Consider the following 14,642-nt stretch of genomic DNA (forward strand, 5'->3'; position numbering starts at 1 on the left):
GGACATTACATTGTTGAAATAATATTATAGATCCCGCATGATACACAAAATAAACATACTTGATTTTAAAATATATTTTTAATTAATTTTCTTTCTACTTCTCATTACTATTGTTTTTTATCATTTCACTGGTATTAATCCTTGTTAGGCGGGAAGAGATCTTGATATTTTAAGATATAGTAAATAATTCATTAGATGATAACTACTAAACTTCTTTCTACTTTTTGAGTGTCGCTATGTAATTAGACAAATAGCACATCCTTGTGGTGTCAATGAATAACAAAATATGAATCATTAGTGGTGTACAAGGAGTGAACCAAAGCAAGTTAAGATATCCAGTGCAGTTGATATCCAATACTAGACTAAAAGTAGCTTTGCCAAGAATCGTGGGCAAAAGTATTATATTTGCATTCTTTCTTGGTATAGAAAGCCCATAAAAATGTATTTAGTCCAATATGCAACCAAAAGACAGCCTTTTTTGTCTTGTAAACAAACAATATAAAATATGTTTGGACAGACTTAAAGTTAGGGGAACTTATCACCAGTAAAATTTATAAATCTCCAAAACATAAAAATTGATTTGGTCACGAATGATCAAAACCCTCAGATCATTAAGTGATTTATAAGAAATGCACAAATGTGGGCTTATCCTTTACCTGTGTGGAAATCACTCGGAGATCAAAAAATGGCATCACCTGGATAAGTAACGTACAAGGACCAGATCAGGACTGACCTGCCTAGAGAGCTGTCAAAGGAAGATTACAGCTAGAGATCTATCCAGGAAATGACCTACATAACAGAGCAATGACACCATGTCACTGACATAAAGAGTGTTTCTTCAGACATTCAGATATTGAATACGAAGTGATTATTCCCAGTAATAACGGCTATGGGTTCCAAAGCAGTGTCACTAAAAAGAGAAACAGCAATGGGCACCACTGATGTTTGTCCATGCGCAACAGAATATACTCTGAGATCCAACAGTTAGCACAAAGACAAGAGTCCCAAAAATGGGACTGAAACCAAAACGCTGCAGAGCAACCTAAAGAATGGGCCACTCAATCTCACAATCTCCCTGGCACAATTACAAAAAGGGGTTTTATAACCATTGCAAGTAAAAAAAATTAAAAAAGTAGGTCCGCTGATATGCTAAATAACCGTTACATTGTAATTGTGGAGAAAGTCATTGATTGACAGGCTTCTTGGAATATGAATATGCTTCTCACAGTATGTTCGACTGAGGCAAACTTGTGACTTTGAGTTGAGATAGAGTGATAACTGTTCATTCTGGTGTATGATTACTTGAGAACAACACAACTGTAATTGTAGTCTAGCACTTTCACTTTTAGGGTGCAGGAGTAGCCTCTAGAGGAAAGGTCAAAGCCTGCTACTCTACACTCTTAGAGTAAATGAAGCACAGTATCTGGCTTCTGCCCCTGTCCATGGGACGACAGCAAGATGCCCTAAAGAGTCAGGACAATGACCAAGGAGGACTAGAAGCCTGCCATCTGAAGGACCTCAGCTTGCATATCTGCCAACATTTAGATGTGTGCAAATAGAACAAAATAAGCTCTACCACAGATCCACACAAACCCTCTCTTAATAAGTCCACTTTGTGATGAAATTCCACCCACTTTCACATAGGCTCCATCTCCTTTGAGGTCAGTAAATCTGGACTGTCCTACCAAACTCGGAAGGTATTCAGGCTCAGGAGGAGACAGAGATGCCATTTCGCCTATGAAAAATATAAGATTTTGGGGGTTCATTAATAAGTGTATATCTAACATTTCTTTTAGTTATTATTTGGGTAGGTGCCAGGACACCAATCAATAGAGGGTGGTGCACAAAGCAAGGAACTAGGGTGGCAAAAAAAGAATCCAGCTTTGGTTGGTTCAGTTTAGCCAAGCTGTGCTTTGGAGAGATGTTGACCACTAACATGACAAACACAGATCACATAAGTTCAAGTGGAAAGAAGCGGGAGGACCTTTTGTTCCACTTCCCAAAACTTTTCACATTTTTCTACAATGTGTGTATTGTTAATAGACATTTCAATGCCATAATAGCAGGTAAGTGGAAGACATTCTGCACTATGGGTAAGAGGAAAGCTTATAGTGTGTTTTTCTGCGCTCACTGTTAGAGATCGCGGCGGCCACGGGCACCGCCGCGACTCTCCTGGATCCTTCAATGACGTCCCAGCCGTTGCTACGGTAACCGGGACGTCCCTTCCGGGTTTCCACGTCCCGGTTGCCTGGGCAACAACCAGGACGCTACAGACTCCCTGTTGCCGCGCCCGGCCAGCTGGTTAATAGGCGCGCGTATGCGCACAGGGCTAGTTAGGTGAGAGCCAATCATGGCTGTCCAGGTGCCTAGGAGGCAGCTTGTAGAGGAGTCAGGTATTAGTATGCAGCTGAGCACTGCATTACGATTGGCCACCAGCACTTCTATCTATTAGGCTTCTCCTGTGAGGGCTCTTCTCGGATTGGCTGTTTGAACTATTTAAGGCAATGAGGACTAAGCCTCATTGCCGGTTATAGCGTTCTGTCCTCAGTTCTACTGTCTGCTTGTTCTCTCTGTTGGTTATTATTACCTTTGATTGACTACCCGTGTTTTGACCTTTGCTTGTTCCTGGACCATTGAAACTTCGCTTCTGACCCTGACCTTTTTGCCTGGATTCCGGATTTTGCTCCTTTTGCCTGTGTGTCTGACCTTTTTGCTTGTCCCCGGATTTTGTACCTGTGCTAGTGACCTTTGACCTCGGATCCCCTCTTCACTACAGCCTGCCAATCACTCCACTTCTGGGTTCTCCTTTAAGTCAGTATACGTTACTCGACCCTCGGTCGGCCCGCAGCCAAGTCTGTCCCCACCACTAAGGGCTCCAGCGAACACCGGGCCTTCAGAGTAGTCCCCGAGTTTCACTGTACTGGCTTGGGAGTTCCTAACACTCACAAGCTTAGTCCAGCCATGACCCCAGCCATATCAGTAGCAATACCTCATATACATAAAAAAGGCAATGGGTTTGATGACAACATCATTTTAATCCCTCCCATCATTTAGACAGGTGAATCAGGACAAAATAAGACCTACCTCCGATCCACCCAAACCGTGTCTGACCCGCCAATTTTGATAAAGCCTCCTTCCACTTCAATGTAAGCCCCACCCCTTTTATGGTCAGTGAATCTGGACTGTCCCAACAAAATCGGTTTGTTTGGGAGGTAAGATTTTGTTTTTTTGTAAGGCAAACTAAAACTCAATAGCATTTAAAAATATTTAACTAATTATTACATTATTACATTGCTCTTAGTACTTGTATAGCAAATGTAGTTATGTGGAAAATGTGTAATTATAAAATATACATCCTTACCTTAGACTGTTTTGTGAGGAAATATTCATTTATCTGGAACTGTTGTAATTACATTTTGTTCCCTCAAATTTAGTGTGGCAGTGCCCATTTTAAACTACTATAATATCTACTGAGTTTTCTTTTGTGTACGGAGACCCTAGAAAGAAAACGTAAGCAGTTAATGGCAGAGAGATAATAAAAAGATAAAGAACTAAAAAGAAATGACTAATTATTGCACACATTTAGCTATTGCTTTATATATGTTTCCCGTTACATGCAGAAGTAAGATGGCAAACAGGTGGTAACTGTAAAGAATGTGAACACTGATAGACCACTTTTCTTTTGTAGGTACAATGCCCTTCGCTTGCTGCTGCTGGAAAGACTGCAACAACTGACTGATAATGAAAGTTTTGCTTGAGCAAACAAGCAAAACCCAGAATGTAAGAATCTGCTAGTGGCACGGCTCTATTCACCTTGGACCTTACAGTTTTTATATTTAATGATGGAGTTCTCAATTGTAACAACATGTGACCCTTTATGGTACATTTTGTTGGGCTATCTATGCAGTCTGAGCCTTTTAGTCTTTTTCAGGACATACTTCCTACAGCTGCCTCATTGCCACTACCATACAGGAAATGTAGCTTAAAATTAATTAAATAACTCACTGTAGTTCTATATACAACTAAATCCATGGTTTTCCATGCATTAAACAAGTGTCCTCACCATGTGGCTGGTAAAATTTAACATCATATATTCAATTTTAAGAGAGAGCTATGATGATACTTTGATATGTTGAGGTGTATGAGGTAAATGTATTATGAAACTAAATAATATACCTAAAATAACTAGTTAAAGATTGCCAGCTACACCTTAAGGAATAACCCCCTCCTCCCAACTAGTTGGATAATGGGAGTCCCATGTCCATTTTCCCCACAGCTTCCAAGGGTACACACCCCTGCCAGTTCTGGTGCTCAACACCATGAAGAAATTTACATTAGTAAGCTGCAAATTGCAGTAACGTTGGCTGGACAGCTATCCTTGAACCCCAATGGTTCTGCAATGTAGGAGTAGGTTTAATTCTTAAAGTAAAATTAAGTTCTTTAAATAAATCTATCTGGTGCATATCCATCTTGTATTTATCTGGAGTCGTGCAGAAGCCAATGTCTTGCAGTTTCCAAAAGATACCATAGAAAATATATTGAGCATATTCTAAAAGCATAGTTTACCACATAATCTCTTACTACACAGTTTCCTTTGAACTGTAGTCTAGGAAAATTAGAACAGTATGTCAATCTATTTTGCAACTCTGACATTAAATCTTTTGTATATATTGCATAACAATATTTGGAGTGAATCGCCCAGGCCTTGACAGATTCCTTCCAAAACTAGTAAAAGATAGGATCCACAAAAATCGCCTTACATGGAAAATACCAACAGCTACTGTCCACACATTAGACCACCATTATTGCCCCAACTATATATCAGTGCCCCACCTACAATGTACTACCCAGTGACCCTGCCACAGTATACTAGCCTGTGTCCCCTCTTTCCCCAATAATACAACAACCAAAGTCACTCCAGTGCCACAGTACATCAGACAGAGCCTCTTTCCTCTACTATATAGCAGTCATGCTCCACCCTCCCCTTACAGTATAGCAGCCATGGCTCCCCCACTTTTTAAAATATAGCAGCCATTAAATATATTTCGCATGGACTGGATAGAGATGTCTTTGCATAAAGAGGTTAGAGTAAAACAATTCTTTGACACATGGGAGAGTTTTATAGCTCTTTTACCTCACATTATACGAACACAACTTTGGAACAGTTTCCATAATACTGAATGGTTTGAGTTAAGAATGGTCTCTGCAGATCCTCCAATTAATCTATCTCCACCTTCTAATAGTTAGGTCCTGTTTAAAGTTGGATATTTTGAAAAAATGGACATGGGATGTTGATTACTCAGTGGATTGTCTCTACTTCTTCTTGCTGGCTACTTTCGGCTACTCTCCATTGTCAGTATTGTGACAGCTATAGCTACGTGATGTCAGATGTGCTGCAGGGAGCTGAGATTCTTGTTGTAGCTCTGTCCAGAACCATCTGTAAGATGCGCACCAGGGGGACTGTGATTGAAGCAAATGTCAGCCGTGGCGCCCCAAACATCTTGAGAATGGAGTTGGAGGCACTGCCTATGAGGGGGCTCACTGCCATATCCATTAATTAAGGGTGAAGGCCTCCCCCACTCCTTGCAACTCAGGAGCAGCTGCTGCTTAGAAAGGGAGACTGTCACATCCTGTAATTCACTGCAGAGGCCCCCTCCCTTAATAAATCTATTTTGGTCCAGGCTGTTCGGGCCCCACACTGATATTGGGCCCCATGCAAATGTATTTCCTGTAAACTTCTGATGGCGATCCTGCTGCCCATAGCTGCTGCAGACACTTAACAGCACCCACGGGTCAAATGGTGACATCAGCTCATGAACAGCATTATCAGGCTACGTATTCGCTGGTATTAAAAAGGTTTTATTAGCGGCTTTTAATTCCAATAAAACATGAAAATGGGTATAGCAACTTTTTTTTAGACTGCATGCACTACTTACTAGGGTGAATGCTGGAGGGTCAATGCAGTGTACCCTATTGTCCATTCCCCCCAAATGGGAGATGCAAGCGCTAATTGCAAGTCAAACGCGATCATGTTTTCTTAACGCCTATATGTAGGGTAACCAGTCTGAAGTCTCTCCATGTGAAACAGTAGTTACTGACTAGTGTTCCTTATGTGTCAGCAACGGCTATGAGTAGCTATCATTTGCATGCTGACACCAATGCATATCATTGTCTCCATGCTCTCTACTCCAGTCACCAGGACTCAAGTGTTTTTCTTTAATGTATGTTAAGTGAACGATAGCAATAATCCAAATGCTGCTAATTACTTTAATGCTAACTTTATAAATAGATTTTCTGCATTTGATTAAAAAAGGTATTCAGGGAGATTTATTGGTGAATAATGTTAGTTATTGTATACTTTGAAGAAAATCATAGCTTAGAATTTGCAGTCCACTGCAATACAATTCCTGTAAGCTGTAGTAAAAATAACGAATCTGCCCCTAAGAATTGAATGTGTCGTGTTGTTTTATTTTAAATCAGTGGAAAGATTATTGTGACCTTTACTGAGACATTTATCGTTTATTACAATTAATGTATTTTTTGTTTAATAATCTGGTGAATAAAAATTAATTTAGGTAATCTAAATATGTGAGTGACTGAGAATCTGAGTAAATGCTATTAAATGTGCATTATTTAAATAAACTATGTAACTAGACATAGCTGAAAAAAATAAAATATATAATATTTTATAAATTTGACTTTTGCAAATTTTTTAGGCTCTACATTTCAGTGATTCTGTGCATGAAATCATTTTGCAAATGCTGCATAAGAAAATAAAGAACTATCAGAACACAAAGATTCATTACAAATTTCAATAATGGTTCCTTCACTTGGTGCCATTTTAGTGAAAGTAGTAATAGTGAAATATTATGATGACACTATCGTTACAACTTTCAACTGGCACTGACCACTTATGGCTTGGGGCAAAAAAATAAAAATAAATCAAAGACTTAATTGACTGCAGGTGAAGAAACAAGGGCATAGATAAGGTATCTATTTGGACTTTGCACAGAGATCCAGTGATTGGTTGCACTAGGTAACTGTCTACTTCTCTAGCATCAGCAAATTAATTTATTCCTCAGTCAATCGCAATCCTATATATATATATATATATATATATATATATATATATATATATATATAGATCAGCCACAACATTAATACCACTGACAAGTTAAGTGAATAACATTGATTATCTCGTTACAATGGCAACTGTGAAGATGTGGGATATATTAGACAACAAGTCAGGTCTAGTGGGGTGTTCCCGGTATGCAGTGGTTAGTACCTACCAAAAGTGGTCCAAAGAAGGACATCCGCTGGCGAAATGGTCACAGGCGCCCACGGCTCATTGATGCGTGTGGGGAGGGAAGGCTAGCCCGTCTAGTCCAATCCCACAGAAAAGCTACTGTAGCACAAATTACTGAAAAAGTTAATGCTGCCTATGATAAAAAGGTGTCAGAACACACTGTGCATCTCAGCTTGCTTCACATGGCTGCGTAGCCGGAGACCTGTCAGACCCATGATGACCCCTGTGCATCTACAATGGGCATGTAAGAACCAGAACTGGACCATGGTTCAATGGAAGAAGGTGGCTTGGTCTGATGAATCCCATTTTCTTTCATGCTGGGTGTGTGTGCGTCATTTACCTACGGAATAGACAGCACAATGATGCACTATGGCAATAAAAGATGGCACCATGATGCTAGCCAGTGGAGGCAGTGTGATGCTCTGGGCAATGTTCTGCTGGGAAGCCTTGAGTCCTGGCATTCATGTGGATTTTACTTTGGTGTGTACCACCTACGTAAGCATTGTTGCAGACCAAGTACACCCCTTCATGGCAACTTTATACCCTGATGGCAGTGGCCTCTTTCAGCAGGTTAATGCGCCCTGTCACACTGAAAAAATTGTTCAGGAATGGTTTGAGGAACATGACAAACAGTTCAAAGTGTTGATTGAGATCTGACTCCCCAGATCTCAATCCAATCGAGCATCTGTGGAATGTGCTGCAGAAACAAGTCTGAGCCATGGGGGCCCTGCCTCACAACTTACAGGACTTAAAGGATCTTCTGCTAATGTCTTTGTGCCAGTTACCACAGGACACCTTCAGAGGTCTTGTGGAGTCCATGCCATGATGGGTGAGAGCTGTTTTAGTGGCACAAGGGGCACCTACACAGTATTAGGCAGGTAGTTTTAATTTGTGGCTGATCAATATATAGTCTATATTCTATTTCAAAGAGAAAAGCAACTCCATTAAACAGAATATCTCTTCATGCCACACCCTGCAAACCTTCTGCTTTCCCTAATTCACCCTTGGTTCATTCTCCCAAGGACTATACACAGGACACGCGGTCACCCCCTAAGGTTAGAGGAGAGGAAATTTCACAACCAGTAAAGGAAGGGGTTCTTTACAGTAAGATCAGTCAAGATATGGAATTCATTGCCAGGGAAAGTTTTGATGGCAGATTCAATAGATATGTTTAAGAAAGGGTTAGACAAATTTTTAGAGGAAAAATGTATCCAGGGATACGACCGTTAATTAAAATGAAGGATAGTAGTGGATATAGGGTAAAAATAGGACTGTTATATTGGGTCTGGGGGGATTTTCACAATTGAAACAGATTGGCGATTGCTTACTCTGGATCAATTTCAACTATCAGGATCGCAGGAGATCCAAAATAAGTTGAACTTGATGGACTGGTGTCTGTTTTCAACCTCATCAACTATGTTACTAAATATAAAGTCACTAAACTCATCTCATAGACTCACCCCACAACCTGCCACCCCTCAGTCCGATTCCCTCTCAACTACTCCACTCCTTCTGTCCCACTGCATGCTAGCTCATTCTTTAAACTTTCTCTCTCCACTGGCACACTCTCTTGCTCTGTAAACACATACTTATTATCTCCTCCCCTTTGTCTCTAAACTATGTGAGTGGTTTGTGTACAGCTGCATATCTTACCTTCTCCCTTTTAACTCCCTTCATGAATCTTTGCAATCGGGCTTCCACCCCAAATATTTCACCTTTCTGCTTAGAGAAAAGTCTAAGGGTCACTTTTCACACTCAGGGCCTGAGTCATTAAGGAAAGCAAAGCATAAAAAAGGAGTAAATTTGCACCTGGGCAAAACCATGTTGCATTGCAGGGGGAGGTAAATTTAAAATGTGGGGACAGATTTATTGTTTGGATAGAACATGTCCTAGCTCAACTTTAAATTTCAGTGTAAAAATAAAGCTATCAATTATTTGAGTGCTACTTCCTACCAATCCAACCACTCCTTCCACTTCTTCAATATCTCTACCTCTGGCATATCCTGCTATACATTCACAAGATTTATTGGGATCCCACAAGTTCTTAGTGGACAAATTTTGACTTAAAGCACCATGTCTATGTTTTCAACACCCAAATCTACCTCTCCTCCCCTAACCTCATCCCTTATCTACAATCTTGTCTGACCAGTTGTCTCTCTGCTATTTCCACATGGATGTTCCAATGCTACCTAAATTCAACAAAAACAGAGCATATCAGTCTTGACCTCCCCGCAAATCTCCACCACCAGAATCCAATTCAAATTACTCACCCTAACCTATAAAGCCTCCACACCATCCTTTTCCAAATCAAGTCTCAAAATACTGTCCCTCGCACTCTCTTAGATCTGTTTATGACCTGCACCTCACCTCCTCTCTGACAACCTCCTCACTCCCACCTACAAAACTCCTCCCATGTCGCTACCTACATGTGGAATGCCCTAGCACGGTTGAGCATCTCTATGACACAGAGGGAATCAAGTGTATCCTGCTTTCAATACTTTAAATGCTTTATTAGAGCCAAATATTCTGTCACCTTTACCACTCCCATTGGTACATCTTCACAACTGCCCCAATCTCCACTCTGAACTACATATGCTCCTCCACTGGTAGTGCCTCCACCAAAAATGGGGTCCCTGAGTGGGTGTAAAGCTGTCCTCTTGCACAAACAGCTTCTGATGTGCTTTGATTCTTGACATCTGAATGCAAGAAAATGATCTAACAACTCCAATAGATAGTTACTGCACAAGTTCTTGCTGCCAGGTTGTGCTAGCTCTAGCCTGCAGGTGTTGTCAAACAGTCTTTCACTAAAGCAGCAATAACTCCCTCCTCATTGAGTCATCACCTCCCTGCAAATATCCAACACCACAATTTCCTACCAAACTGACTGCCTAGGTGTCACCCTTGACTACACTCTCTGCTTTACTCCTCACAGTCCCCCTCACAGTCCTGTCACCTTATCCTCTCAAATATTGCAGCTATTAAATTGCCCTTAGTCTCTCTCAGTCTTTTACTTGCCCAGTATGCAACTAAAATGCTTATCCAATCTCATCATCTACCTTGATGACTGCAGCCACCTCTTGTCTGGCATTATCTGCACCCATCTGTCTCCAACTTAATCTGTCTAAAATGAGGCAACGAGATTGATCTTCCTCTCTCTCCCTGTTCCACAACCCCTGCACCACTCTACACTGGCTACCCAAGTAGTTGGTGCTTTCAAATGAGATAATATTTAAAGAAAATACACAGAGGAAATCAGGTGTAGTTTAGCAGCAAGGCTTTCAATGAATTAATAAGATGACATTTTTATTTTACTAAGCAAAATTAGAAGGCAACATAAAATGTAATTACACATTTTGCTTAAATATAGTAAACTAGTTAACAGCCCATCAAAACGAAGGAGCAAACAGAGTAAGATCACGTTGGACCAAACTAATGGATATAAAATCTAGTCAATTTGAAATAGCAAAGCTCAATATAAATGGTAACTGCCACACAAAAAATGTAAATAAGCCAAACACAAAAAGTCAAAGAAATGAAAATCCAGTCAGCAGGAATAGTCAAGTACACAAAAGAGTCATTTGCACGTATTTTAAAAAATTTAAGGAGCTGTGTGCTGTAGATGTGTGGGGGTGATGTACGGAGGTGTGAAAATACGGAGGTGTGGGGGAGATGTTCCTGGGGAAGATGTGCAGAGGTGTGTGTAGGGGTGATGTGTGTGGGGAAGATGCGCGTGGGGAAGATGCGCGTGGGGATGTTGTGCGGAGGTTTGTGTGTGTGTGTGTGTGTGTATGTGAGATTTGCTGTAAACTGATATTACCAGAGTTAATGGCCATTTCTTAGGAGAATATAGCAAGCATTCTGCTTTCAGAGCGAATAAATTAGCCATGCTGGCAGGATGTAACTTCCCTAAACATTTATTTGCTGCCTGACACACAAACACTGATAACTTAAATATTATAAAATGATAACATGTATACATTCAGGGTGCTTCACTGTACATGTAGCAACACTGCCCTTTAGTGGAGATGTACAGAGGTGTGCTATAAAGGTGAGGAGCAGTGTTAGCCATATATATATATATATATATATATATATATATATACATAGATAGATAGATAGATAGCTAGCTAACACTGGGGTCATGAGTTTGATTCCAGACCATCGGCTTATCTGTGTGGAGTTTGTATGTTCTCCCCATGTTTGCGTGGGTTTCCTCCAGGTGCTCCATTTTCACTCCAAAAACATATTGGTAGGTTAATTGGCTGGTATTAAATTGTCCTTAGTCTCTCTCAGCCTGTGTGTGTGTGTGTGTGTGTGTGTTAGAAGATATAGATTGTAAGCTCCAATGAGGCAGGGACTGACATTAATGAGTTCTCTGTACAGCGTTGCGGCATTAGTGCCGCTATATAAATAGATTATGATAGATATATAGATGGTAACAAATAATTGCATCAAATTAATTTCAGCACAGTTCAGTTACCTGTTCTGTTATAGCTCTTTACTGCCACCTAGTGTTTCACCACATACATATAAAGGTAAGGAGCAGCGTTAGCCTTTTATATATATATACAAGTTAACCCGTGCATGATACTCATGCATTCTAGTCAAATCAAGCTACTTAAGGTGTTAAAAAGGTTCTTGTCATGTATTTGGGGCTAGGCCAGGCCTCCTCAGGGGAGGAGCGTTACTTCCCGACGCAAGCGCCCTTTTTTAACGTGGTTTTGTCCACATGTCACCACCTCATCATTTTTCTCCATCACCTCATTCTTCATCTTTATCGCCACATCTATCCAGATGTCTATCCAGACACAGGGATCTCTCTCAGCGGTCCTGAGTATCACACTCCTCTCGCTCTGTCACCTCCGGCAACCACCAACCACTCCCAACTGTCACTTCTCCTTCAAGAAATATATTTTTTTTTTTAAAAATCTTTATAAACACTTTTAACAATTAACAAATTAAATTAACAAATTAAAAACATCTTAGTATACCAAATTTCAGCCCTTTCTGAGGTTTTTTTTCCACACACACTAAGAATTTAGTAGGTCAGTGTATAAATCCACCCAGCAGGTGGGGCTGCAGCAAATTTCAGCCCTTTCTGAGTTTTTTTCCCCACACACACTAAGGGCTAGATTTACTAAGCTGCGGGTTTGAAAAAGTGGGGATGTTGCCTATAGCAACCAATCAGATTCTAGCTATCATTTTGTAGAAGGTACTAAATAAATGAAAGCTAGAATCTGATTGGTTGCCATAGGCAACAGCCCCACTTTTTCAAACCCGCAGCTTAGTAAATCTAGCCCTAAGAATTTAGTAGGTCAGTGTATAACTTCGCCCAGCAGGTGGCGCTGCAGCTTGTTTTGTTTTTTTTCCCACACACAGACACACGCCACTAGCCTTTATATAGTAGATATATATATAGAGAGAGAGAGAGAGATTACTGACATAAAAGACAGGGCTATCTAGCCTGGTACTTGCTGCCGTACATAAAAATATAAATACAGCATAGAAATTTATTACAATAAAATAAATTATGGAATCTCCTTCAAGAAATAGAGCTTGTCCAATATATTAAAGTCCATAATTGAAATTCCAGTTCATAATATGGTGGATATTCCATAAACTGAAACTTATTACTGGTAGCTCAAAAATCTGAATAAAGGGTCTTTCTGTATAGTAGGGAACTGTCCCTAATTTGCAGGGTTAATCCCAGGATTTAAAGATTCATTCTCAGAAATTATTGTCCCTTGAAATGTCCCTATTTTTTCAAAAGTAACCAACTACACAGCACAATTTACTATTCTGTACATTAATGTGCAATTTTCACTATTTCTTTTCTCTTTTACGTTCTGGCCTTTAAAAATTGTATTTTTGCAAAACAAGCTCAGTAAACATCATATTTGCTAACTTTTTAAAAATGACTTCAGGGAGATTATGCAAAGGGCACCTTTGTGTTGCATAACGCGCTGACAAATCGGGCATGTCCTATCCTGGCCAAGGGGTGTGTCCCACTCCACCAAAGGGTATGTCTATCATTATGATTATCATTACAACAACTCCTGCAATATAAGTACCTGCACTCTGTCATTTTTAATCCCACATTTATTTCCCCTTCTTCTCTTTCCCTCTTTTGCAAAGATATTTTCCTTGTGCACATAGATCCCCTATTATGCATAGAGATGCTCAGGCTCGGTTCCTCGGGAACTGAACACACCCGAACTTAGGGGATACTTAGGCAAAACGTCATCGTTACGTGGTCGGATCTCGAATCTCACGAGTTTACGAATCTATAAATACCGCCCTCCACGGCGATCTAGCGCCATTTGAAAACGAGACACAGAAGGTGTAGCACACTGTGTAGAGCAGTTGGTCAGCCAAGTAGATAGAATTGAAAGAGGAGGGGGTAGCAGTGTTCAAGAAAGTCTGCAGTGACATTCAGGAGAACACCATTGGTAAGTCTCATTGCAGAAAAATACAAACACTAGTGCTGTCAGGGTTGGTGTAATTCTGCAGTCAAATTCTACTGTGCTCTATAGGTAACACAAAAAGGAGAGCTGCGTTGCTAATTGTCATTGCTGAAATACAAATACTAGGCCTTGCAGGCTTTTCTTCTGAATTTGCACAAAAAAGTGTACAGTGTTATATACACCCAAAGAGAAGAGCTCCATTGCTCCATTGCTAATTGTCATTGCTGAAATACAAATATTAGGCGTTGCAGGCTTTTCTTCTGAATTTGCACAAAAAAGTGTACAGTATTATCAAAATGGATTCACAGCAGTACACAGAATAGCAGGAGCACCAAGCAGCTGCTGCCACCAGTCATGATGATAGTAATCCCTGTACGTCATCTGATAAAGCCTATGTAAAAGTACATAGTGTATTTAACTCAGGCAAACAATAATGTAAAAAAACACCTTTTACCTTGGTCAAGAAAAAAAAGAGCTGCAATCCAGGCAAAGTTATCTGCAGAAAAAAATGAAATTGCCAACATGCCATTCTACACACGCAGTGGCAAAGAAAGCATGAGGCCTTTGCCTTTCTCTATGAGTGCGAGATCTGAAACTGTTACATCTTCTTGTAAGCTAAGTCGTGACCAAGCAAAACCTTGTCATTCGGACTCCAAAAGTGGTGCCCAAATACTTTTACGTGTAAAAGCCAAGCTGGGAAAAAAAAGTAAGGCATTAGAGGAAAATGTATGTTCAGATTCAGAAATGACACCAATCCAGGGATTGGAGGCACGAGGCCCCTTTGTAAGAGATACTGGATTACTATTACTAATCTTGATTAGCGCTGGCTTACCTGAGGTGCGGAGTCTAACGATCTCCCCGGTGTTCACCAA

General features: G+C 40.3%; 1 protein-coding gene across 2 annotated transcripts in view; it reads left to right on the top strand.

The window, feature by feature from the left end:
* The window catches only part of RASSF4 (Ras association domain family member 4), a 261,966-nt gene extending 255,273 nt beyond the window's left edge, over positions 1–6,693 (top strand). For both annotated transcript variants that reach the window (XM_075217178.1, XM_075217179.1), the window contains one exon: positions 3,689–6,693. In XM_075217178.1, coding sequence (XP_075073279.1) covers positions 3,689–3,758 — 70 coding nt within the window. In that variant the 3' untranslated portion in view covers positions 3,759–6,693. The remainder of the gene's footprint in view (positions 1–3,688) is intronic.
* Positions 6,694–14,642: the final 7,949 nt, after the last annotated feature.

The sequence above is a fragment of the Mixophyes fleayi genome, chromosome 6 (assembly GCF_038048845.1).
Source record: "Mixophyes fleayi isolate aMixFle1 chromosome 6, aMixFle1.hap1, whole genome shotgun sequence".
NCBI classification, from domain to species: Eukaryota; Metazoa; Chordata; class Amphibia; order Anura; family Limnodynastidae; genus Mixophyes; species Mixophyes fleayi.